Raw genomic sequence first — 25,679 nt, 5'->3', positions numbered from 1 at the left:
TTTGAACCTATTAAAAGGTTAAAGGCACTTCTGTGGTCACCTTTGACCAAGAAAGTCTTTCTTAATAGCTTTCGATGTTCTCGTCAATGGCAGTAATGTATGAGATACAATCCTAGATCTGTACCACGTGTGTTTGGCCACATACCCAGCTTCCTGGGGACACCCAGAGATTTTCAATGACCAACCCGTACCAGTTACTGCTTTTATGGCTTCTTCCATGGAAGCTTTCATTGGCCATATCCCCTTTGCTGGCCTAACTTCTCACAGACCAGCTTTATTGAGGTATAAATGACATGCGATAAACTTCACATGTTAAAAGGATACAATTTGGCTGGGTGCTGTGGCTCATGCCTCTAATCCCAGCACTTTGGAGATTGAGCAGATTGCCCAGGAGTTGGAGACCAGACTGAGCAACATGGTGAAACCTACAACTCTGTCTTTACCAAAAATACAAAAAATGAGCCAGGCATGATGGCATGTGCCTGTAGTCCCAGCTACTCAGAAGGCTGAGGTGGGAGGCTCACGAGCTCAGGGGGGTTGATACTGCAGTAAGTCATGATCACACCAGTACACTCCAGCCTGGGTAACAGGGTAAGACCCTGTCTCAAAAAGGATACAATTTAACATGGTACCCATGAAATCACCACCACAATCAAAACAAGAAACGTCACCCAAGGGAGTTTTCTCAGGCCTTGGTAATCTCTCCCTCCTGCCCCTTCCTGTCCCTACCCCACACCCCAGGCAACCACTAACCTTCTTTCCATCACTATAGATTAGTTTGAATTTTTAGAAATTTTATATAAATGAAATCAAAGAGTATATACTTTTATCTGACTTATTTAGCAAAATGATTTTGAGATGCATCCATGTTGTTGGGTATATCAGTAGTTCATCCCTTTTTATGGCTGAGTAGAGTTCCATTGGCATTCGTATCGCTTATCCAGAACACCAAATGGCATTGTTTTATTTATGGCGGACGTCAGGGCATGAAGGAAGAACTCGTCCTGTCCATCCTGTTTTATTGGAGATGGGGAATGGTGTGGAAATCTAAGGAACCACAGAGAAGAAAAACAAAAGGATTAAAGGAGCAGAGAGCAGGGCTTACAAGTAAAGGTTAAAGGAGTCATTAAGCCTGGAAAGGAGAAAACTGAGGGATAATTTAGAGCTGTGACTTTTCTCAAATATACAAAAGGTTATTTTTAAAACAGGCAACTGAAGAAGAAATGAACAGGCTTGGCTTAAAAGAAAGCGCTTGAGGAAATATAAGGGAAAGTCCCTGATGAGAGGATTGATGGGATCCCAACCAAAGGGGCCGATTAGACGACTGGGTGGCAGGGGCTAGATCACTGTGGCTCCAGGGTCCCTGGCAGCCCTGTGATTGTTACCGAGATTTCTTGAGAATGGAATGAACTTTGTACTGGATAACATCATTTTTCCTGAAATACCTTGAGTCCTCACCCCTGAGCCAGCACTAACGCTTCTCTCTCTTCCCTTTGCCTAGAGATATGCCAGCCCAGGCCCGGGACCTGATAGAGCGAATGAAAAACAGCCCTGTGAGTACAAGTCCCCAGGCCACCCCCAAAAGGTGCGATCTCCTGCTGGCTGGGGAGGGGACAGCCCATAAGGGTCCCTCCGCACCACAGCACTGCATACCCAGGCTGGCCTCTTTAGAGAAGCAGCCCTTACCAAGGAGCCTCCCTCCTTGGCCACAGCCCTGGATGCAGGCTCTGGCACCCTCCAGCCCCGGGCCAGCTGTGGGAGGGCGAGGTGGAACAGGGAACTGGCTGAGGCGGTGGCCTTGGCCTCTGACAGCTGCCTGCTTTAACCAAGAGGTGGCTTCCCAGAGCCCTATTATGTAAACGCAGGATTCTAAAAATAGGATTCTCATTCCAATCCAGTTCTCCCTCCTTCCCCTAACCCTCTGAAACTTTTCTCTAGCACTTTTTTCTTTTTTAACTGTTCAGTGTTTATGCCTAGGAATTCAGCTCCCAGGGGGACTCCTATTATGGAGGTGGCCAAGTGGAAAGTCAACTGCTTAAAGGGCCTCCCAGCCCCACCCCACCTCTCAATCCACCCTGCACTCCTCTAGTCTCCTTTTCCCAACCCTAGGAACTCTTCCCAGGGGCAGCTCCTGGCCTCTGCTTCTAGCTGCATCCTTGGAAGGCCTTTATGTGGGGGGTGTGGTAGTCCCCTTGGTGTTTAATGGGCCAAGGACATGTGGGACACATCCACCTTCTACTTCTCCAGGGACACAACTTTCTTAAGAAGATTTCAAGGGGAAAATAGCCCTTCTCCCTTGTGTGAACAGTTCCCCCCTCCCCGCACCACCAAAACAAATCCTCTCTGTGGAGCACCTTATCCCAGCACCATCTGATGGCTGGAGAGCCCCACTTTGTTGCTTTTCTTCTTTTTGGGACAATGTCTCGCTCTGTCACCCAGCCCAGAGTGCAGTGGCATGATCTTGGGTCACTGCAGCCTCCACCTCCCAGGTTCAAGTAATTGTCCTGCCTCTGCCTCCCAAGTAACTGGGATTACAGGCACCTGCCACCATGCCTGGCTAATTTTTGTATTTTTAGTAGAGACAGGGTTTTACCATGTTGGCCAGGCTGGTCTCAGGTGGTCCGCCCACCTCGGCCTCCCAAAGTGCTGGGATTACAGGCGTGCACCCTCACGCCCAGTTAATTTTTGTATTTTTAGTAGAGACAGGGTTTCACCATGTTGGCCAGGCTGGTCTCAAACTCCTGACCTCAGGTGATCCACCTGCCTTGGCCTCCCAAAGTGGTGGGATTACAGGTGTGAGCCACTGCACCTGGCCCACTTTGCTGCTTTTCTCTGTTTTGATACAAAGAAGACAAAAGGCACATGGAGGGCAGGCGGGCCCAGTAGCAACATCAGCATGTGCCTCCCACCAAGGCCTAAACTCAGGATCTTCTGTCCCCTCAGGACATCAACCTGGAGAAAGACTGGAAGCTGGTCACTCTCTTCATTGGGGGCAACGACTTGTGTCATTACTGTGAGAATCCGGTAAGTCCCTGACCCACCCCGTGGGGACTGAGAAGGAAGTTGCTGACCTCTGGTACCATCCTTGCCCATCCCTCCTGGCCCTGCCCCAAGCTCCTTGCTCATGGGAGCCACATTTGCTGGCTGCCCCAGGCCCTCCCTGGTTTACACATGGCAGGTGAGGCCCAGCATTTTCTACTGCCTGAGTGGCCTACATTGGTTCCCCAGTTCCAGAGTCAGGTTTAGGTGGACCTGCTGTGGGCACTGCTAAGGCACAGCCTCTCTTATCCACATACATATGACCTTTGGTACCAGATAGAGGACTAGCCATCCTCACGTCATCTCTGCCCCGTTTCATCATGAGAAAAGACAAAACAATGTTCTAGATGGGATTGGCTGGGCTATCAGGAGTTAACCAAATCTCAATGGTGGCCCCGGGAGCCCAACCCTGTTCCTGTTTCCATGGGGAAATAGATCCAGACTCACAAACTTCTGGAAGTTGTAACTTCCAAAAGTTTTTATTTTGGAATACATCTTGTTCTAAGTTGGGGACATTCTGTATTTTATCTGGCCAGGAAAAGGCAGCTGCCCAGCCTCAGAGGTTGTGGTCGAATGTTTGACAGTCACAGATGGTGGCGGGGAGAAGGCATTTATCACTTCTTGTGGCTCACAGAGACCAGCTACCAAAGGCTTGATGAGAAGTCTCTTCCCACACACAGGAACCTCTTGCCCTCAGTTCTCTCCCCAACTGCCCCGCCTCTAGAGGGAGAAGTGACCCAACCTCATGGGGATTTAAGTATTGCTGTGTCCTAGACTCCAGGGATACCTGGACCCCAGAGCTTCCCATGGATGCTGGCATAGGGAAATCCCCTCTACTAGCCTCAGAATGTGTGTTCATGGGAACAGTCAGGTTTATGCTCCTGAGAGCGTAGTTTAGCTGAAAGGACTGGGATGCCACCACCAGGATTAACTCAGACTGTTTTAAAAAGAAGGAAAGGGGGAAGGGCAGAAACTCTGAGAGACATGAGGCCCCCCTCCTCTATTTTAATTCTTTAGTGTGGACTGTATCCTCTTGTTCCTTTCCCCTCCTTCCCAACTCCCAGTACCCCTTCTGGTAGCTGTGGGCAGAAACTCAGCGAGCGGCACTTTTTCTGTGCCCATCAGTGTGCTGGAATTCAGTGCACAGTATCTCACCTGGCCTCAGCTCTTTGTCTCCAGAAAAAATAATGGGCTGCCTGAGCATTAATGGGCTGCACTCTTGCCCGAGTGGTGCTGCTTTGTGGGTGCCTCTGCTCCCACTTCCTGCAGACATACATTCTTCCACGAGTATAAGAGCTCAGGTCACCACTCGCACCCCGCTGGTATCAGCCTCTGACACCTTCTAAGGAACCTGGAGCCACATCTAAAAATATATGACCCTCTCCCTCTGCTAGAAAGCAAAGGCCTGAGGTTCATTCAGTCTGCAAGGGTTTCCTGAGCACCTACTATGTACCTCGCATGCATCACCCAGGATGCCAGGGGCACACCTCTCACTTAGCCTCCTGTTGATGGGGTGCTGGGAGAGGAAGAGGAAGAGAGCCTTACACTGAGTCCCAGGGGATAGAAGTTAGGGGAACACAGGAGAGCAAAGCATTCCAGGCAGTGGGGCCAGCATGGACCAAAGCCCAGAGCAAAAAGAAAGCGTGGCCACCCAGGGCACAGCAAGTGGCTGGAGAGGACGGAGGTCAGGTGATGGATGGGACTGCCAAGAGCCAAGGCCGAAAAGTGGCAGGGCCCAGCGCTGGCCAAGTCCGCCATTGGGTCTGAGATTACGTAGAGCAGGGTAGGGGTCGGGATTGTTTGTGGCGTCTAGTAGGAGACAAGGGATGTTTCTTACAGAGACTCACCAGCAACAAGGATGGGCTTCCCAGGACCACCAAAGCCCCTCTGTACCCACTCATCATAGCCCAGGCCCCAGAGCCCTCCTGCATTCTTGCCATTCTCTCAGAGGGGGCACCAGGGGCTAAAGTAAGTTTCCTTTTTTCCTTACAGGAGGCCCAGTTGGCCACAGAGTATGTCCAGCATATCCGACAGGCCCTGGACATTCTCTCTGCGGAGGTAGGAGAGAGGCTGCATGTTCCTGGGTCCTGCCAGCTGCCTCCCGGGGATGTATCTAGGCAGGTTGTGTTGAGATGCTCACTGAGCAGAGACCTGAGTGGGCACCTGGATGGCAGGGAGGGAGGAGCTGCCAGGCTCCTCGGCTGGGGAAATTCTCACTTGGCCAGAGCCAGGGTTGTGCAGTAGGAATGAGCTTGCCTCTCAGCCAGCTGGCACAGGTTTACAGTCAGCACTGTGGCTTCGGGCAAGTGACTTCTCTGTGTCTCAGCTTCTCAATCGACAAAGCAGGGCTGCTCAAGAAGGTTCAGTGAGATAGTACAAGCCACATCCCCGCCTCTGGGCCTCAGTTTTCTTTACTGGTGAAATTGGGGAATTGGATTGTAGATGATCCCCAGGTTCCTCCCGGCAGTAGCCACTGCCCTCCTCCTACAACTGCCTGGGGCCTGATGACACCATCCCTCCACTCCCGGCAGCTCCCAAGGGCTTTCGTCAACGTGGTGGAGGTCATGGAGCTGGCCAGCCTGCACCAGGGCCAAGGCGGGAAATGTGCCATGCTGGCAGCTCAGTAAGTGGACGGGTCACTGTCCCAAGGCAAGGGTACCTGGGGTGAGGAGGGCTTACAGGTACCAAAGGAAGAGACCTGCTTAGGCAGAGCCAGGCGGGCCTGCCAGAGGACAGACAGGGCTCAGGGGCTTGGAAAACAGCAGGCAGTACCTCCACATCTGCGAATGCCTACTGCATGCAAGTGCTTCATTTCATTCCTCTAGACCCTAGTTTGCTTTTTTGTAAAAGGAGACAGACCAAATGATACTTAAGGCTCCCTGGCAAGTTCAACTTTGGCAGGTTGCCCCCTGTGGAGAGGCAGCCTGGGGCCATGAGCTTTCAAAGCTGCTACATCCAGCCTCAACTCCTGCTCTGCCATTTAGGAGCTGTGGTTCCTTGAACAAACCACATAACCTCCATGAGCCTCTGTCCTCCTCATCTGTAAAGCAGGGGTGATGACACCTTCCCTGCAAGGAAGATGTGAGGTCAAGAGGAAGCAATGAAGGTACCTGGCCTATGGAGAGCAGGGTCTTAGGAAATAGCTCTTATTCCGTCCTTGATGGGACCTGTCCTTAAAGCTGGGCTTGGAGGCAAGGTGCCAATGGGCAAGACAGGAACTCCTGTCAGGTTGGAGTTGTTAAAGCTCTGGAACCCTGGCAGGAAGTTGCCATGCTCTGAGGGCAGAGGGCTCCCAAAGTTTGAGTGACTGTTGCTATGAGAGAGGAGATTCTCCAGGGAGCTGAGGCGTCCCCGACCTGGGCTCAAATGGATTTGCTGCAAAGTGACCAGCTGCTTCCGATTCTTGTAAGGAACCCTGCTCTCGTGCAGGGAACAGCCCTTCCAGAGTCTGCCTGTATCATCATGTTGCATGTTGTCGGGGTGGCTTCCAGCCGGTGGGCCCTGCCCAGCTTTCCCACAGACTTGCCACACTGGAGTTCTAAGCAGTTGCAGGAAGAGCCGAGAGGCCCCAGGAACATGAGCAGTGATTGCATACCCAGGGACAGAGCCATCGTGGCTGGCTTCCAACACTCCAGTCTCCTGTCTACCCAGTCCTGCTCTGGAGAAGTCCCAGGGACCACAGGCTCAGAGTGAAGGAGGAGTGAAGGAGTGAGGGAAATAGGCGTTCTGTCCACAAGGAGGCCCCAGCACCAGGGCCAGCTCTCCCACTTTCTCTATGAACAAGCATCCTCTGGACCTCATGGCTCCTGAGTTAGGGTTCTGTGACCTGGGTCTGATAGTCAGACAAAGGTATGCGTCACCCTCCTGCCCCCAGGTAAGGCAGTACAGGCACCTGGGGCAGCAGGCTGCTCTGTGTGTCAGAGCCAGCCTACCAGGGGGACAGAGCCGCCAGGCCCCGGGGAGCCTCAATCCAAGATTCCCTGTCTCACAGGAACAACTGCACTTGCCTCAGACCCTCTCAAAGCTCCCTGGAGAAGCAAGAACTGAAGAAAGTGAACTGGAATCTCCAGGTAAGCCCTGCGGCCCTTCTCTTACTGGCCCAGCTGGGGGCCCCTGTACTCCCCAAGCAAGGATTCGGAAATGGAATGTCGAGCAGGATTTGGCCAAGAGCAAACCCCTCCCTGACAGCAGATCACAGCCCCTGAAATACTTACCCCTGCAAATTGAACACCACGGCCGAAAAGGGAGAGACCCCAAAGTGGTGGCTGAGAGAATCCCCTCCTCCCAGTGGGTAGGCAGCAAGAGACTCGCAGAGTAGATTCCATGTGGTGGGACCATTCCCCGCCCAGAACCGTGTGTAATAATTACTACTCACTTCCTCCCCTCCCTTCATTAAAAAAAAAGGCTTAGGCCTGGCACAGTGGCCCATGCCTGGTGTCTCGGCTACTCAGGAGGCTGAGGTGGGAGGACAGCTTGGGCCCAGGAGCCGGAGGCTGCAGTTAGCTATGATCATGCCGTTGTACTGCTGCCTAGGCAACAGAGTAAGATCCTATCTCAAAAAGAGAAAGGCCTTAGCCCTGCCCTACTTACCACTACCCCAAATTCTCCTCGCCCTCTCTCTACCCTCCCCCATCTCCCCACCTCCACTCCTGCTTATGTTTCTGCCTCTGTTGTTCCCTCTCTGGAAATACTACCTGAGCCTTTCTGCAAACTGACCTGTCCTCATTCACAGGGCAAGTCTGCTCCCCTCCTCTAAGGAGCTTCCCCTGCCTGAACTTCACCCTCAGACATCTCCCATTTCACATCAGTCTGCACTTGATGGGCCCTCAAAGCCCTGTAGGGTTCTCATGTTTTCACATCTTGTCTCATTTTCCCAGATGGATGATAAACTCCTTGAAGATAAGTACATCTAGTCTGTTCCTTTTACATTCCATGCTTGGGCACTTAAGAAATCCAACAACCATGGACTCTCCTACAATTCACGGGCGTCTGGGGAGCCGGTGTTGAGATGCTCCCCATCTGACCCACAGCCCTCTGTTTTAATTGACCTATTCATGCATGAGAGCAGGGGAGGCCTTTGACCCAGGCAATCTGGTCAGTGGCTCAGACCCAGCCTTGCAGAGGCTTTGGAATGGGACTGAGTGGAGCTATGCAGACAGGGAGCTTCTCCCACCAGGAGCCGCTGGGTTCAACTCATCTCTGATCCTGAGAACCAGCATTAGGCCTTGCAATGCAGGTAGCCATGAATGGGTGGAGAATAAAAGCATGCATCCAGCCCACTAGAGTAGCCCCTTCAAGTCACTTTCGCCTAAGGTGAGTTGACTCCTGTCACAGCCAATCCAAGGCAGTAGGACTAGGCCCGATCTGTGCAGCCTTGCCAGGAGGGTTGAGTAGCTTCTCTCTCCATCCCCAGGACGGCATCTCCAGGTTCTCCTATTGGCACCAATACATGCAGCGTGAGGACTTCGCGGTGGTGGTGCAGCCTTTCTTCCAAAACACACTCATCCCACTGAATGAGGTGAGCTGTGGGCATTTCAGGGAGGCTCAGGTATGGAGCCTTATCACAGACAATGGATGTATTTCTTTCTCTAAGTGGGCATTTTTTTTTTTTTAAACCATCTCTCTCCAAGAGGGCTCTAAGGGTCGCTTTTTCTGCATTACCTCCTTTTTGTGGGGACCGGACTGTGACTGGAACTCAGAAGTCCCTGGAAAGAAAAAAAGGAAATCAATAATGACTAAGCTCCCCAGGCCTGGCCCTGATATTTTCTGGATTGGGATAAAATGTTACTCTTTTCAACTCTTAGGATAGGGGTGCTGAAATAAAAGGGAGAGACTCCAATTCATGTCTGTTTACAAAGAAAATTCTGGCCAGGCACAGTGGCTCACACCTGTAATCCTAGCAATTTGGGAGGCCGAGGCAGGCAGATCACGAAGTCAGGAGTTCGAGACCAGCCTGGCCAACATAGTGAAACCCTGTCTCTACTAAAAGTACAAAAAGTTAGCTGGATTTGGGGGCAGGCACCTGTAATCCCAGCTACTTGGGAGGCTCAGGCAGGAGAATCTCTTGAATCTGGGAGGTGGAGCTTGCAGTGAGCCAAGATGGTGCCACTGCACTCCAGCAACAGTGCGAGACTCCATCTCAAATAAAAAGAAAAAAGAAAATTCCAAATTCTGGGAGTTTTCCCATCAGTTTCTGAGCCAGTTGGGAGGAGAATTGAAAGGATCAAAGGAAACCTGCCCGGGGCATCTGCTGAGAGCAGGGCTCAGGGAGTGGAGCCCTTTCCCAGGATAGTAACCTACTTGCCTTTGGTCACAGAGAGGGGCCGCTGATCTCACCTTCTTCTCCGAGGACTGCTTCCACTTCTCAGAACGTGGGCATGCTGAGATGGCCATCGCACTCTGGAACAACATGGTGAGCAGCCAGAGGCCTGGTAGGCCTTGTCAAGGGGGAATCTAAGCATATTGACTGTGTATCTCACAATGGCAAACCTACTGGAGACATGGCTCCTTTCTCCCCAAAGCCCAAAAGGGCAGCACACGTTATTGGTCCTGATTATTTCCAAAGAGAAAATACCCTATATTATTCAAACACTCTTTGAAAATTACACACATATACACATACTCTCTCTCACACTCTTTATTCTTTGTTCCTTCAGCAATGCCCAGGTACTGTGAGGAGATCCCTTTGTAATCAGATAGATTGGCTGGAATGGAAATACCAACTTCCACCTCTTACTGTGTGACCTTGAGCAAACACTCTCTCTGGCCATCTGTATCAGCATCTATAAAGCAGTGAAAACAACACAAGGCTCAGAAAAGGGATAGTCGGCACTCAGCAAATGGTCAACACAAGGCTCAGAAAAGGGATAGTCGGCACTCAGCAAATGTTAGCACCATCAGCCTTCCAAGCACTCTGGGCTCAACTCATACCCAATTCATTTCTTTAAACATTGAAAAGTGGAGATCCACATAGCCTGTTTTCCCAGACTGATACCTATTCCAGTCCTTTCTGATGGGAAGAAAGGACCTTATGAAAGGAACATACAGTCCCGGGGTCTCAGGGACACCTGGCTGGTGCATCAACTCTGCCCTCTGTGGCTGGCCACAAACAGCAGAACGGTGTTTGCAAAGCACTTGACCTGTCACCTCCAACAACTGGTCCACTTGCACGGAGCAAATGAAATGCTTTCCCAATCCAATGGTTTCTTTTAATCTAAGCTCCGTGGGTAACACAATCCTCACCCCCACCTGTGTGTTCTCTCCTCTGTCCTGTGACAACTAAACAGGCTACATTCCAGCTCCTTTGATCACAGTTTCAGGCCCATGGTGTCTCTGCCAACCACCGCTGTGCAAACATTCCCACCCCTGTCAGCTCACCCAGTATGCTCAGCGCCTCCCTCTGACTCACAACACGGACTTTCTCCTTACCTACACCACCTCTTCCTCTCTAGCGACCTCTTCTTTTCAGAACAGCAGGTAAACTGGCATTATCCTTGGCCTAGTTAATTACACTCAGCTTATGTCTATTGTCACTGTCCTGGGGTTTTCCTCCTGTGGATGTCACATATCTGCCCACTCCAAGAACGTCTGTTGTACTCTTTCAGCCCAAGACTCTAGATTGCAACCAAACCAAAATATCTTTGAGTTTCCCCTACAATTTTTAAATCATAGTTTATATGGTATAATTCCTGTTTCTTTTGTGGACTTTGTTTTGAAGGCTAGTCGTCCTTCAGTGGCTGGATCATGTGACTTTACTCCTTTGTAAAAATTATTCTGAAGGAAGGTTACCTATTCCCTGTTCCTTTTCCCCTGAGACCTCAAGGGAATCCACAGATTCCAAAAAGAGCTAAAAGGAGCTAAGCCCCTGACCCTTCCTTCCTAGGTTTTTCATCAGGGTATGGCCTTCCTACCTGGGTGGCACTCCAGGTCTGCGTAAAGCTGGGACCCTCCAGGAATCTCCTGGGTCTGGACGGTCGTAGCGATGGCTGGAACATAAAAAAGAATCCATTGGTTTGTTTTGTGTGAATTAACAATGTAGCTCTGGCCAGGCATGCTGGCTCACGCCTGTAATCCCAGCACTTTAGGAGGCCAAGGCAGGTGGATCGCTTAAGCCCAGGAATTAGACACCAGCCTGGGCAACACAGGGGAGACTCTGTCTCTACAAAAAAAATCCAAAAATTAGCCAGGTGTGGTGGTGCATGCCTGTAGTCCCAGCTTTTCAGAGGGCTGAAGTGAGAAGATCACTTGGGCATGAGAGGTCGAGGCTGCAGTGGGCCGAGATGTTGTCACTGCACTCCAGCCTGGGCAACAGAGCGAGACCCCATCTCAAAAAACAAAAAGCAAAAAAATCTATGTAGCTCTGGCCTTCTTTTCCAAAGCAGTTCAGTAGCTCTTCTCATTCACCCAGGTGAGAGGCCTTTATTTGATAAAGATACGTGGGAGGGGTTTAGATATTAAAACAGAAGGTAAACACTGCCCTGGAGCTGTTGTGGAAACAAAACAAGAATGTCTGCAGTTCCCAGCCACATGATCTCAGCCATACCCCAAACTTCAAAATTACAAAAACACAGCAAAACTAAAGCCATCCAAGGGTTTCTTATCCTAGGCTATATAATTTGGGGAAATAATTACACAGTCCAATGTTTTTATTCAAAGCCAATCTTAGAGACAAAGCTATAGCATCATGCCAACTTTTCAGATCTACTTCTGACTGGAATTTCACCCCTAGAGTAACATAAAATAAATCATAGACCATTAGAGCTGGAACAGACTGAGAGGTCATCTAGCCAGAACATTCTGTAACTAAAGTATAGAGACATGAAGCAGTTTGCCCAACATAACACAGACTGTTGGTGGCACCAGGGGCATTAGACTCCGGGTTTTTCTAGTCCTTTCCTGGTGACCTGGCCACACCACAACCCTCCCCGCTGCTCCCAGCGTGATAAGCACATATATACGTGGTGAATTCATGTCTCACAATTAGAGTCCTATGACATAGTGTCTGCAGGCTTTGGCTGATGTTCCCAGGGTTCCCTACTAGGGAAACAAACAGCACTTTAACCTATCTCATCTCCTGCCCCTCCTGTCACATCCTTCTCCGGAGGCCTTTGCAAAGGCAAAGCCAGAAACACCAGCAGCAGCAGAGGATGTTTTCCTCTTCCTCTGCCTTCTTTTGTCTTCTTATTATCAAGAGTTTCTCTTAGTCCTCTACTGCTGCCTGCTCCCTCTCCCGAGGAAATCCTACTCTCAGCCAGCGTGTGTCTCCCCAGGTGCTGGGTGACAGCTCCAGCCTCCTGACATCCCTGTCTTCATACTTACAGCCCTTAGAATAGCAATTCTCAGCTCTGACTGCATATTACACTCATCCAGGGATTTGTATTTTATTTATTTATTTTTGCGGCAGAGTTTCACTCTGTTACCCAGGCTGGAGTGCCGTGGCACGATCTTGGCCCACTACAACCTCTGTCTCCTAGATTCAAGCGATTCTCTTGCCTCAGCCTCCCAAGTAGTTGGGATTACAGTTGCCCACCAGCATGCCCAGCTAATTTTTGTATTTTTAGTAGAGACCAGGTTTTGCCATGTTGGCCAGGCTGGTCTTGAATTCCTGACCTCAGGTGATCCACCTTCCTCAGCCTCCCAAAGTGCTGGGATTACAGGTGTGAGCCACCACGCCTGGCCAACATGGCAAAACCCAGTCTCTTTTAAAAGGAGTGAGTGCCTACAGCCACTCTGGAAAACTCTGGTATATTTAATAATGCTGAACACATGTATTTCCTGTGATCCAACAATTTTACTTCTAGGTATATCCCCAAAAGAAAGGTATACACATGTCCACCAAAAGATACATGTAAGAATATTCATAGCAGCACTATTTATAAATAGCCCCAAACGAGAAACTCCCCAAATATCCACTGAGAGTAGGATGGATGAATAAACTGTGGCACATTCATTCTGAGAATACCATACAGGTCTGACTGCATCTGTGGCTTAAAAAAATATATCAAGCAGGGTGAAGCGATGCAGAGTAATGGCCGGGAAGAGGGCAGCCTCGCTGAAGAAGTGACAGTTGAACAAACTTCAACAGCATACAATAATATCTATAAAGTTCGAAAGCCAGCAGCTTAGTATATGGGATTGGGGGTCAGCATGACAGCATCTCCCTGGGGGATGAATCGTCCTGGAAGAAGGTGGAAAGGGGCTTCTCAGCACTTGTAATAGTCTATTGCCTGATTGGATGCTGGTGTGTTCATTTTATCAAAACTTATCTGTTGCTAACTTACGATTTGTTCTAGTTTCTATATGTATGTTAGCTTCAAATAAAAGTTTCCTTGAGGCCAGGTGCAGCGGCTCATGCCTGTAATCCCAGCACTTTGGGAGGCCAAGGCAGGTGGATCACCTGAGGTCAGGAGTTCAAGACCAGCCTGACCAACATGGTGAAACCCCATCTCTACTAAAAATACAAAATTAGCTGGGCGTGGTGGCACGTGCCTGTCATTCCAGCTACTCGGGAGGCTGAGGCAGGAGAATCGCTTGAACCTGGGAGGCAGAGGTTGCAGTGAGCCGAGATCGCTTCATTGTCCTCCAGCCTGGGTGACAAGAGTGAAACTCTGTCTCAAATTTTAAAAAAAAGTTTACTTGAAAACAATACCAGTGCCTGACTGTGTTGTCCCCAGAGATTCTGACTTAATTGGTCTGGAGTGTGAGCTGGATTCAGTACTTTGTGAACGCTCCTGAGATTATTTCAATGTGTAGATATGAACCACCACCTTAGATCTGGGCCCCATAGAGAAATCAAGTAATCTGTATAAAAGAAAACCTGACCAAGTTCCTCCCCTGCTTTCAGACTTCCAGAGCTCCCCACCTCTGAAGGAGGCAGGCCAGGCCCCATAGCACAGCACTCCAGGCCTCTGGGGTCGGCCCGGCTCCCCTGACTGACCTCTCTGGCCAACGCTCCCACCAGCCTCTGCCTCGCATGTCACAGTCCAGTGACTCCAGCGGCATCCTGCACCACCCGTGGCATTCCACACCTCTGTTCACTCTTGCTCATCTCCTTCTCCTGGGCTGCCCTTCTCTCTCACCTCCTTACCCAGCCCACCACTCAACTCAGGTGCCACCTCCTGCAGGAAGCCACCTCTGAATCTTCCAAATAGGCCAGTGGCCAACCCAGGTCCAGTAGACCCTGCCCAGTCCTATCATTTGCTACGTGGTTGGTAGCCACAGTGCCTGGCTTAGGAAAGGTTGGTTCTAGGAAAAACAGTTTCATTCCCTGTGACCAGCTCCAAGCCTTCCCCCGCCAAGCTTCTCCACTCAGGTTTTTGTGACTTCAATTAATTCATCCATCCGTCCACCCAACAAGTATTTATTGAGCACTGCTATGTGCTAGGTGCTGCTCTGGGTGCTGAGGACTCAGCAGTGAAAAAGAGAAGAGGACTCCTGCTCTCATGGAGCATTCAGGATAGTAAGGAAAGGACAGATAATCAACAAGGTCATTTCTGAGCACATCTGTGGCTTAAGAAAAAGTCAGGCAGGGTGATGTGACACGGGGTACTGGCTGAGGGGGAGTGGGAGGCCTCTCTGAAGAAGCCACAGTGAATGGAGATTTGCATGTCAAGAGGCTGCCAGGCAGAGGAAATAGGACCCAGCTGGGCCCAGAGTCAGGAAAGAGCTTGAAGTGTCTGAGGAACTTAAAGGCCAGGGTGACCAGAGGGACGTGAACAAAGCCTAAGAGTTGGGCAAGGTTCTAAGCGGGAGAGTGGTATGCTCTGGTTTACCCCTGGCTCCTGCACCCCTGGACTGGAAGAAAGCAACGGTGGACCAGGAGAGACTAGGAGGTTGCTGGTGACAGGTGGGAGACGAAGGGTCACTGCAGAGGAGGAGAGAGGCGGTCAGATTCAGGATGTGTCATGGGCTGGCGGGTGGATGGCGGGGAGAGGAACTAAGGAGGACTTTTTGGTTTGAGGTCTAAGAAACTGCGTGGATGGTTAAGCAGGTAGAGAAAAATCAGCTCGGGAGGAAAAAATCAAGACTTCTGTTTTGGACATGGTGTGAGCTGCCTTCCAGACATCCACACAATGGTATCAGGATACAGAAGTCTGGAGCTCAGAGGAAGTCAAGGCTGGAGACTGGGGGAAGACATGGGGTTATCAGCATAGCGGGCCAAAACGGTGAAATCCTGACTCTACTAAAAATACAAAAACTAGCCAGCGTGCAGTGGGCATCTATAATCCCAGCTACTCAGGGAGGCTGAAGCAGGATAATTGCTTAAACCCAGAGGCAGAGGTTGCAGTAAGCCAAGATCGCACCATTGCATTCCGGCCTGGGTAACTGAGCAAGACTCCATCTCAAAACGAACAAACCAACAAACTACAGAGAAACAAAGAGCTACTAGAGAAAGAATAGTTAGAAAAGAGTGTAAGGCCGGTCAAGGTGGCTCACACCTGTAATCCCAGCCCCTTGGGAGGCCGAGGTGGATAGATCACCTGAAGTCAGGAGTTCAAGACCAGCCTGACCAACATAGGGAAACCCTGTCTCTATTAAAAAAAAAAAAAAAAAAAGAGTGTAAAGGCCAATTACCTAGCCCTGGGCATTCATTCCAGCTTTCGACTCCAGTAAGAGGTGAGAAGGAGAAAGTGTGAAGGTAGGAGAGAAATAAGAAACAGAGAGCCAAGAGAAGTCAGTGTTTCAAGAGAGAGACAGCTGTCAGCTTTGATGAATGCTCCTGAGAAGCCAAGCAAGATGAAGACAAAAAAAAAAAATCACCTTTGAGCCAGGCATGGTGGCTCAGGTGTAGTCCCAGCACCATGGGAGGCCAAGGCAGGCAGATCACGAGGTCAGGAGTTTGAGACCAGCCTGGCCAACATGGGGAAATCCCATTTATATGAAAAATACAAAAATTAGCCAGTGTAGTGGTGGGCACTTATAATCTCAGCTGCTTGAGAGGTTGAGGCAGGAGAATCACTTGAGCCCGGGAGGCAGAGGTTGCAGTGAGCCGAGATCACACCATTGCACTCCAGCCTAGGTGACAGAGTAAGACTCCATCTCAAAAAAAAAAAAAAAAAGACGTTTGGCTCTGCCCATATGGAGATCTTTGGTGGCCTTGGCCAGAGCATCCATCCAGTGTTGGAGACTGCAGACTGCCTGGAGTGAACAGCAGAGAGAATGAGAGATCAGGAAGTGCTGCTGGCACCTATCGACAGCTCTTTCAGGAAGTTGTGAGAAGTAACAGCCAAGGTCACTGGAGGGACTGTAGGATCTAGAGAGGGCAGGCGAAGGAGGGGAGATGTCGGAGCAGGTTGTGTACTGATGGGAAGGAACCAGTAGAAAGGAGAAATGGAAGCACTCATCAAACCCTTGGAATCATGATCATCATCTGTGCGAGTTCGTTCCTGGGTTCCTGGAATAGCATCAGGAATCACTCGCCCTGACCTTCAGCATTTATTCTGTCACTGTTAGGAGAGGCTGGAGTTTCCTCAGCTCCTAAGCAAGTGGAAATAATACTGCCTTATGTATGGAAGCCACCCCACTCACACATGCTTTCAGGCCATCTTCTCATTTGGCAGGTGTTAGGACAGATGTCTGTCATGCCTAGCCTCAGGGAAATAGCCTGCCCAGCACTGCCCAGCTCGTTACCAGCAGAGCCAGGACCAGCCATCTGCCTGTCACGCCCAGTCTAGTCACCCCGGCATCTCTCCCAGGACCAGCACTGCCCTCCCTCCTCCAATTGTGTTACTAAGGAACAGGTGTAAAAGGCATTCAGACAACAGAAAGTAAGACCAGGGGCCAGGTATAGTCATTAGCTCAGATAGTGAACTTTCACCTCCCTCCCTGGCAATACCCTGTGGTCAGGAGCAGGCAGGGAAGCAAATTACACAATGAGTGGAGGCTAGACATTCCAGACAGACTCTGAATAGGTGACAGTGCCAGGGGCCCATTCCTCTCAGTGTTGGCCACGTCGGGCCTGGCTACTGGCTAAAAGACGCTGGTGGGGGGATGCGGCAGCTTGCAGCTCACCCTCAGAGGTCCTGGGACCAAAGGTATTTACACCCAGAGATATTTGAAGCAGATCTTTTCATCTATGTGGAAAACATACAAGGTGGCTCAAGTGGGAAACTCTAATTTCCTAAGGTTGACAAGCCAAGTGTAGTAATGGTGTCAGGGTGACCAACATGCTTCCAACGTTTCCTGAAGTAGACTAGCCTCACGCACTTTGAGAAGTTGGTAAATAGGATTGTTTTATAAAAATTGTTTTATTAAAAAATCATTTCATAAAATTGAAAACATCATGTCTTGCAATCACAGCCACTTGCAAGGGAAGTCAGAGATGGTCCCAGCCCTTCCACAGACTCACTGTGGACTCAGGACCAGTGGTCTCTCCTGGGCCTTAGTGTACCCGGCAAATCCAGGGGCACAGACTCAGGGTCCTGCCTGACAGACTCTGCCTACTCCCTCTGTGCGTCATAAGTCAGCTCCTGCTCAGCCCCAGGCTGCTGGGCCCCTGCTATGGGCCAAACACCAGTCACTTTGCTGGTTTCTACCCACCACTTCCCTAGGGAAGGGCTGTGCTGTGAGATGCACCCTCGGAGAGGAAAGTCTCTCCCAGCTTTGGTGAGAATCAAGGTGTCCTTTCTCTCTCTCCAGCTGGAGCCAGTGGGCCTCAAGACGACCTCCAACAACTTCACCCACAGCCGAACCAAACTCAAGTGCCCCTCTCCTGTGAGTAAACCTCCCACCTGCCCCAGGTGGAACAGATGCCTGCGGGGGGGAGGGGGGGGAGCTGTCCTGTCCTCTGGAAGCACAGAGGAGTCCCCGGGGAGGCTCCCTCAAATGTGGCTTCACTCACTGCCATCTTCGCAAATCCCACCTGTCCTCACTGCCACAGAAAATTCTCAGGGTGTGGGCAGCCGTGGGGTGTGGGGAGAGGACATTAACAGCTCCAACTGAAGTGAGGACAGTCACTCAGGGAGGCAGATGAGCACTGGCGGGTGTCTTGGGTCACGCTTTACTTCTGATGGCTCTGATGCATCCTATCTTAAAAGTACATCAAGTCCAGGTGCAGTGGCTAACGCCTGTAATCCCAGCACTTTGGGAGGCTGAGGTGGGTGGATCATCTGAGGTCTGGAGTACAAGACTAGCCTGGCCAACATGGTGAAATCCTGCCTCTACTAAAAATACAAAAATTAGCCAGGCATGGTGTCATACATCTATAGTCCCAGCTACTTGGGAGGCTGAGACAGGAGAATCACTTGAACCCAGGAGGTGGAGGTTGCAGTGAGCCAGGATTATGTCATTGCACTCCAGACTAAGTGACAGATCGAGACTCTGTCTCATGAATGAATGAATGAATGAATGTGCACCAAGCAGCTCTCCCATGCCAGGCAGTGTACTAGGATCTGGGGATCCAGAGGCAAACTAAAAAAGACTCAGCGTCTGCTTCTGGAGCCTGCAATAGTCCTTCTCCCTCGCCACACCCACCGCCCTCTCCTGGCCCACCCGCCAAGCCTGTGACTTGTCTCCCCAGCTCTCCTCTTCCTCTTCTCCATCCACCCTACACTTGCTGCCTAACACATATAGAACTTCCTAAAAATAACTTGTCCCATCAAGGCTGCTTGAAATCCTTTCCTGGTCCCTACTGCCCATTGACCGGAGTCCAGAGGGGAGGGTCACCTCCCTCCATTATATACACGCTGCACTCCTGGCCGGTGGATCCATCTCCCAGGAAGCCTACAACTGCCCATGTCCAGGCCTTTCCTTCACCATGTGCTCCTGCAGGTTCATCCTCCATCTGCCTATGAGAACATCCGCCTCCCTCCAGGCCCAGAGGTTACCTTCACTAAGCTACGGTTTCACCTTCTTACCTACCATTCCTATCTCCTGACACTCACCCGTGTGGGTCTCCTTTTCTGTTTGTACCTCTCACAAGACACTGACCTGGTCTCCTTTATGATGTGATTGTTTCTGCATGTCTCACCTTCCTCCGGGGCCCCAAGAAAAGATATGATATCTTAACCCTCAGGTCCCATCACAGCCCCCAGCATGGGAGCCCAACACAGCAGGCAATCAGTTCACATTCACTGCAAGAAAGGATCAAGGCGAGCTAGCGGGGAGGAAGGCAGGAACTCATGCAGGCCGCCCAAATGCCTCCCCTCCCAGCCCTTCTCATTTTGGGATCTTTTGTCTACTACACAACCAGCTGTCTTTCCATGCTGACCTTCCCTGATTTCTGGGTGCTCCTGGGTTGGGAGAATGGGAACAGTTGTGACCAAGAGGAAACAGAGGTGGGAGTTCTACAGGCTCCCTGGGTCTCTCTGCCACTGGCCACCTATCAGTTCCCAATCTTTCAAAATCAGGTTTGACAGCGAAGGAGATGCTGGTGAGAAACCAAAAGAAGGTTCTAGCTGGGTATTGACCTCTTTAGAGGCCCATCCTGCTAAAGAGCACAGCGTAAATGCGGGAGCTTTACAAAAGGAATGAGCTGTGAAAACGTGCAGGGTTATCGCAGCATCTCAAGGATGAGACTAGGCAAGTCTTGGCAACGGATGGTTCTCGAAGGTCCTTTCCCACTGACCCCCATCTCCTCCTCCGCAGGAGAGCCCCTACCTCTACACGCTGCAGAATAGCCAGCTGATCCCAGACCAGGCTGAAGAAGCCCCTGAGGTGCTGTACTGGACTGTGCCAGTGGCGGCAGGAGTCGGCCTTGTGGTCGGTGTCATCGGGGCAGTGGTCTGGAGGTGCAGGAGAGGTGGCCGGAGGGAAGATCCTCCCATGCACCTGCGCACTGTGGCCCTCTAGACTGGGGGTGGGTCCTCACCCTAAACTCCCTGGTCACTCTCCTCACTCACTGCCCTCCACCCCAGCAACTCCTGGCCACCAGGACATGCCTCAACACCTGGTGCCATAGGAAGCCCAGGGGACAGTCACGACTTCTCAGGGCCTGGGCTTCTTCCAGGCCGATGCTCTTGGAATGGATACGTTTAAATAAAGTCCAAAGGTGTTGTATTCGTGGGTTTGCCTGCATGAAGCACTCACCTTCCACCTGTTGTGCGGCCCAGGTGTGGGAGCTGCTGCCTTTTGTGGCCTGCCCCCAGCACGGCTGCCAGAGCCATGGCCGCCCAGAGCCCAGACTGCCTGTCTGCACCACAAACATATCAAGTCACCAGACCCGCTATTTCAAAGACAGGAAAAACACTGGTCATCAAGTGATGGCTAGAATTTTGGAGCTGGCTGGCCACCACCATTCAGTCCAATCCAACACATACCTATGAAGCAACTCTGTAGTACCCAGGACAATCCAGAGCACTGTGGTGCCTCCTAGGCTGTGCCTGTCACCGCCTGGCCGAGAAGTCAGATTCCTTCAATTACCAAGAAGCCATATGACAATGTGTAGCTACTGGGGCATCAGTAGGTGAATGTATCTGATTGTTTTAAAGAATAGAAAGGGTTCCTTGGGGAAAGTTTCTTGGAAGAGAACAGTCGTCACATGTCATTTTGGGAAAAGGGGGGAAAAAAGTGATTGGGACACATATATCTCCTATATCCTCAACCTGACTTTCTCAAGGTGCTAAATTTAGGAAAGAATTCCTATTTCTAAATGACCAGGTTTCTGAGAGAAAGCTAGAGAGAGTCTGAAAATATAGGCTGCGTTCCCTGAGCCCTGCTAAGGGCAAGGCCCCGCGCTGGAGGCCTTCCACAGATGGTCTCTTTTATTCTGCACAAAGGCCCAGGGAGGGGGTCATGAAAAGCTTTGAAAATAGAAGTGGTGGGTGTGCAACATTGTGAATGCACTAAAGGCCACGAATTGTTCCATTTAAAATGATTAATTGTGTATCATGTGAATTTCACCTAAAAAAAGAATCCAGGGAGGTGGACAGCATCTTCATTTTAAACCTCTCTCTGATCCTGAAGTCCGGGATGACAAAGAGGCTGAGTCAGAATCCCGGATGCACCATTGATACGCGGTGCCCTGCAGCCACCTTTGCCAGCCTGAACCCAGTTTCTTAGGCTCCAAGTCTGTAAAAATTGGAGTAAGAATACACATTTCGCTTATCTCATGGCGCTGCTGAAAAATAAGGAACTGTCTGCAAATTTCTAACTCTAAAATGCTGCACATATGAAAATGGCCTTTTTCCTCTGCAAAGAGTTGGGATAAGGCCCAGACAGTTGGGGAAGATGTGAGACCCCGAGATGAGTTTGGGGAAATGGGGTAATAACATATCTGTGGAGGCTGCCCGCCTTCCTCTCAGGGAGGTCTTATCTCTTTCTGGCACCACTGAGAACCCAGAGGACCTACCCCCCCAGTTCCGTGTTCTTCTGAGTTTCAACATCCATTTCTATACAATGGGAACAGCATGCATACCCGTACTTTTTCCTATAGACTGGAAAAGGCAGTGACTGAGTCACACATCTCAGCTTATGCTCCTGGCTTAAGACAATGTGATGACAAAGGTAACCCATGGAGTCTAGGAGCTCACTTCACCCCCGACCCCTTTTCTTTCCTGCAAGTTTCTATTCTTCCAGTAGATCCTACTTCAAAGCAGCATGGATTCATAACCACAGGCTCCTTACACGTGGGTGTGTGTGTGGTGGAGGGGTGCGGTGTTGGAGCTCACACGGCCAGAGTAGGGCAGACTGAAACATCAACAAATGGTCCCAGGTGGTTCATCAAGGAAATAAAGAAATCTTGTCTGGAGGGACACGGACACAACCAGAAACGAGGCACCAAATTCCCAGCAAGTATGTGCTAAGAAGCCACAAATTAAAACTATGTGAGAAACACCTACTTGATATTGGCGGAATTACATACATACATTGGGTATGTGCCATGTTGTTTTTCTTTAGGAAAATGTCCAGTCTAGTTAAGATGGCACCCACAGCCACACCATGAACAAAGCCACCGCATCCTAAGGGAGCCACGGTCCACATGGCACCCCCCATAGAGGCTTCTGAATTCAGAAAAGATATGTGTGGCTTAAACCTGGTCCAAGCCTTCCTGAAAGACATGGAACTTTGAGCTCTGAAAAGATGGAAAATGGTTACCAAAAGGAATGGGGTTGTCGAGACTGGGAAAACCCCATATAGGTGGAAAGATGAGTATAGTGAATGTGGGGGACCAGGAGGCGGCCAGGAAAAATAAGGATGGATGAGCCAGATATGGGTTAGGGGACATAATGGAAAGGACGAGGAGTTAACAGCAATTCCATTGTTATGATGGCTGTAACATCAGGCTGCACTTGACTAGGGAATATATATGTTAGTGAGAAAAGATTAGTACAAAGCAAAGGCTAATAAAAGTTGACATAAAGTGCTTGTGCTGTGGTGGGCACCGTGGTGCACAGTAATGAAACTTCACCCATCCCTGTTACCATTCCCTTTCTACAGAGAAGGAAACCAAGACTCAGAGAAGGAGGAATTGGCCCAGAGTTATACTTTCATTACATAAGCCCAGAGTAGGGGGATAACCCAGAAAAATAAAACCACCGCCGTTTCCAGCAGTATATCGGGCCAAATTGCAAATAAATGTAGTATAAAATAAAGATCCAGAATGTCGAGATGGCACCATTTTCCCCCTGCTTCCAATTGGTCTGAAAAACTCACTATCTCTAGTTAATAATCTATAATTTTTTTTTTCATTTTTTAAGATGGAGTCCTGCTCTGTCACCCAGGCTGGAGTGTAGTGGTGCAATCTCAGCTCACTGTAACCCCCTCCCCCAGGTTCAGGCAATTCTCCTGCCTTGGCCTCCCAAGTAGGCTGGATTACAGGCATGTGCCACCTCACCCAGCTAATTTTTATATTTTTAGTAGATATCAGGTTTTGCCATGTTGGCCAGGCTGATCTCAAACTCCTTGCCTCAGTTGATCCACCCACCTTGGCCTCCCAAACTGCTAGGATTACAGGCGTGAGCCACCACGCCCAGCCAATAATCTATTATTTAAAACATTAACTATGGGGACTAAGATTTCTTTTGCTAGTGTATATGTGAAGTTACAGCACAAGCTTGTCCAACCTGCAGCCCAGGATGGCTTTGAATGTTACCCAACACAAATTTGTAAACTTTCTTAAAACATTATGAGATTTATGTGTGTGTGTGATTTTCTTTTTTAGCTCATCACGTATCTTTAGTGTTAGTGTATTTTATGTGTGACCCAAGACAATTCTTCCAATGTTACCCAGAGAATCTAAAAGATTGGATACCCCTATACTAGCAGCTAATAAATCATTTAATTAGAAAAAAGCAAAGAATCCTCATGAGAGTCAAATGTAACAGCTAGCAAGGTTAGACCGGGCCTTTTACACAGCAGCAGCATTGAGAGAAAGATTGTATGTATGTTTAGAAAGATAAAAGACAAAAGGAATTTAAAACATGAGGCAAGAACACTATGTTATTTTTTTTAATAAAGGCAGATTTGTGAAAGAACTAAGAACCAGATAAAACTTCAGAAATGAAATACATTGTTAACAGAGAAAAATCAACTTCAGTAAATGTGTTTAAATAACAGGCTAGGCACTTAGTGACCAACATTTATGTGTCTACTGCATACCAGATACTGTTTTTAGCAGTAAGTCTGTTTTTTTTTTTTACTAATTCTCACAATAGCCCCTTGAAGTAGGTGCTATTATTATCCTTATAGAGAAAATGAATCATGTTCATGTCTTTTCAGTCTTTTTGTAATTAAATGAGATAAAAACAATAGTCAAAAAATAGATATTCAATAATGAGCTCTCTCTCTCCTTTCTATATCAGTATTAATTCCAGTACAATATGATTCAGGGACTTTGTAGAATAATCACAATGATCACGCCTGTAATCCCAGCACTTTGGGAGGCCAAGGCGGGCAGATCACAAGGTCAGGAGTTCGAGACCAGCCTGGCCAATATGGTGAAACGCTGTCTTTACTAAAAATACAAAAATTAGTTGGGCGTGGTGGCATGCGCCTCTAGTCCCAGCTACTCGGGAGACTGAGGCGTAGAATTGCTTGAACCTGGGAGGTGGAGGTTGCAGTCAGCCAAGATCATACCACTGCACTGCAGCCTGGGCAACAGAGCAAGACATCATCTCAAAAAAATAATTAATGAATTAAAATAATATACATATATATATATGGCACCTTACAGTTTACGAAACATTTTAATGCGTTCTCATTTGATCCACACCACAAACTTGTAAGATAAGCAAAGTACAATACAGCGGTGCCACCCCCCCTTATTAGTGGGTGATACATTCTCTTATTTTTTTGAGACAGGGTCTCGCTCTGTTGCCCAGGCTGGAGTACAGTGGCACAATATCAGCTCACTGTAGTCCCCACCTCCCAGGCTTGAGCAATCCTCCCACCTCAACGTCCCAAGGAGCTGAGACTACTGGCTAAAGCCACCATGCCTGGCTAAGTTTTGCATTTTTTGTAGAGACGGGGTTTTGTCATGTTGGCTAGGCTGGTTTTGAACTCCTGAGTTCAGGTGATCCACCAGCCTCAGCCTCCCAAAGTGCTGGGATCACAGGTATGAGCCACCATGGCTGGCCTATTAGGGGATACATTCTAAGACCCCCCTCCCCTGGCTCAGTGGATACCTGAAGCCTTGGATAGTGCTGAGTCCCATATAGACTGTGCTTATTCCTATACATACATGCCTATGATAAGGTTTACTTTGTAAATTAAACAAAGTGAGATGAACAACAATAAAATAGAACAATTACAATATACAATACAAATTATGGGAATGTGGTCTCTATGGACTACTCACCCTTCTTGTGTTGATGTTGATGTGAGATGGTACCATGCCTGGGATGAAGTGAGGTGAATGAGCTTAGGCTACTGTTTACTTTCTGACCTTGAGTAACAAACCATAGAAAGCAAAATCATGGATAGGAGGGACGATTATATCATTAAGAAAATGTATCTCAAACTTAGAAATAAGTGACCGTATGGCCTATCAATGTTGAATATTCTAAGAAATATTTAGTTATCTGGACTGCTCCTGCGTTTGACTTTGCCATTTATTACTATTTGATTAGAGCCTGAACACTATGAAGTTATGTTGACTTGCAGATTTCTGACTAGTAAAAACGTAACCTCAAGGTTATGGTTTCATAGCCCTATAGGACACTAACCAGTTTTGTATCCATTAGCAAAAGGACTGTAGCTTGCAAGGGCTTAGCGAAAGCATGACACTCAATTGCTCCACTGCCCCCACTCCCAGCTTCGTGCTGTGCTCAGAAGACACTGAACAAGTCATCTAAGCTCGATCCACTGTTCTGGCAAAGGGCACTGTGACACAGCAAGGGCCTCTCTGCCCCATCGGAGAGGCCTAGAGTCTACTGCGATTGGACCCTGGTGACGTCACCCAGCAAGAAGTATGCTGCTGTCAGAACAATTTCAAACAGTGCTGGGGGGAGTAGACACAGAAAAGAAAGTGAGAGGATGAAAAGGAGAGGAAATTAAGGAATCCCCTAAATACTCCAATGTTTTAGTCATTTGAATTTTATTTTTTATGCTTGACTAAAATCTGAAATGCAATCAGCCTCAATGATTGAAGAATCCACACTGGCCAGGGAGTAGGGGATTCGATAGGAGTGAGAAAAAGGATTCTAATCCTGAGTAATTCGGAATGACACTATTTCTTCAACTGTAACAAAGGCTGTCTGTGGATT

General features: G+C 49.2%; 1 protein-coding gene and 1 long non-coding RNA gene across 8 annotated transcripts in view; one reads left to right on the top strand and one right to left on the bottom strand.

Annotated features, from left to right (window-relative positions):
• PLB1 (phospholipase B1) overlaps positions 1-20,034 on the top strand; it is a 154,025-nt gene extending 133,991 nt beyond the window's left edge. For all 5 annotated transcript variants that reach the window (XM_054245111.2, XM_054245110.2, XM_078349616.1 and 2 more), the window contains 9 exons: positions 1,502-1,553; positions 2,944-3,024; positions 5,032-5,097; positions 5,571-5,662; positions 7,031-7,109; positions 8,453-8,557; positions 9,356-9,451; positions 17,677-17,751; positions 19,624-20,034. In XM_054245111.2, coding sequence (XP_054101086.1) covers positions 1,502-1,553; positions 2,944-3,024; positions 5,032-5,097; positions 5,571-5,662; positions 7,031-7,109; positions 8,453-8,557; positions 9,356-9,451; positions 17,677-17,751; positions 19,624-19,827 — 850 coding nt within the window. In that variant the 3' untranslated portion in view covers positions 19,828-20,034. The remainder of the gene's footprint in view (positions 1-1,501; positions 1,554-2,943; positions 3,025-5,031; positions 5,098-5,570; positions 5,663-7,030; positions 7,110-8,452; positions 8,558-9,355; positions 9,452-17,676; positions 17,752-19,623) is intronic.
• Positions 9,662-25,679, bottom strand: part of LOC118147367 (uncharacterized) — a 41,685-nt gene continuing 25,667 nt past the window's right edge. For 2 of the 3 annotated variants that reach the window (XR_013526709.1, XR_013526710.1), the window contains 2 exons: positions 10,950-11,024; positions 9,662-9,821 (listed from right to left, as the gene is read on the bottom strand). This is a non-coding gene — a long non-coding RNA (uncharacterized LOC118147367). Of the gene's footprint in view, positions 9,822-10,949; positions 11,071-25,679 lie in introns of those variants that run through there. The other variant, XR_008476426.2, reaches the window with a different exon arrangement.

This window comes from Callithrix jacchus, chromosome 14 (assembly GCF_049354715.1).
Source record: "Callithrix jacchus isolate 240 chromosome 14, calJac240_pri, whole genome shotgun sequence".
NCBI classification, from domain to species: Eukaryota; Metazoa; Chordata; class Mammalia; order Primates; family Cebidae; genus Callithrix; species Callithrix jacchus.
Note: the sequence above shows the minus strand (reverse complement) of the source record. Positions and strands in the feature narration are given on the sequence as shown.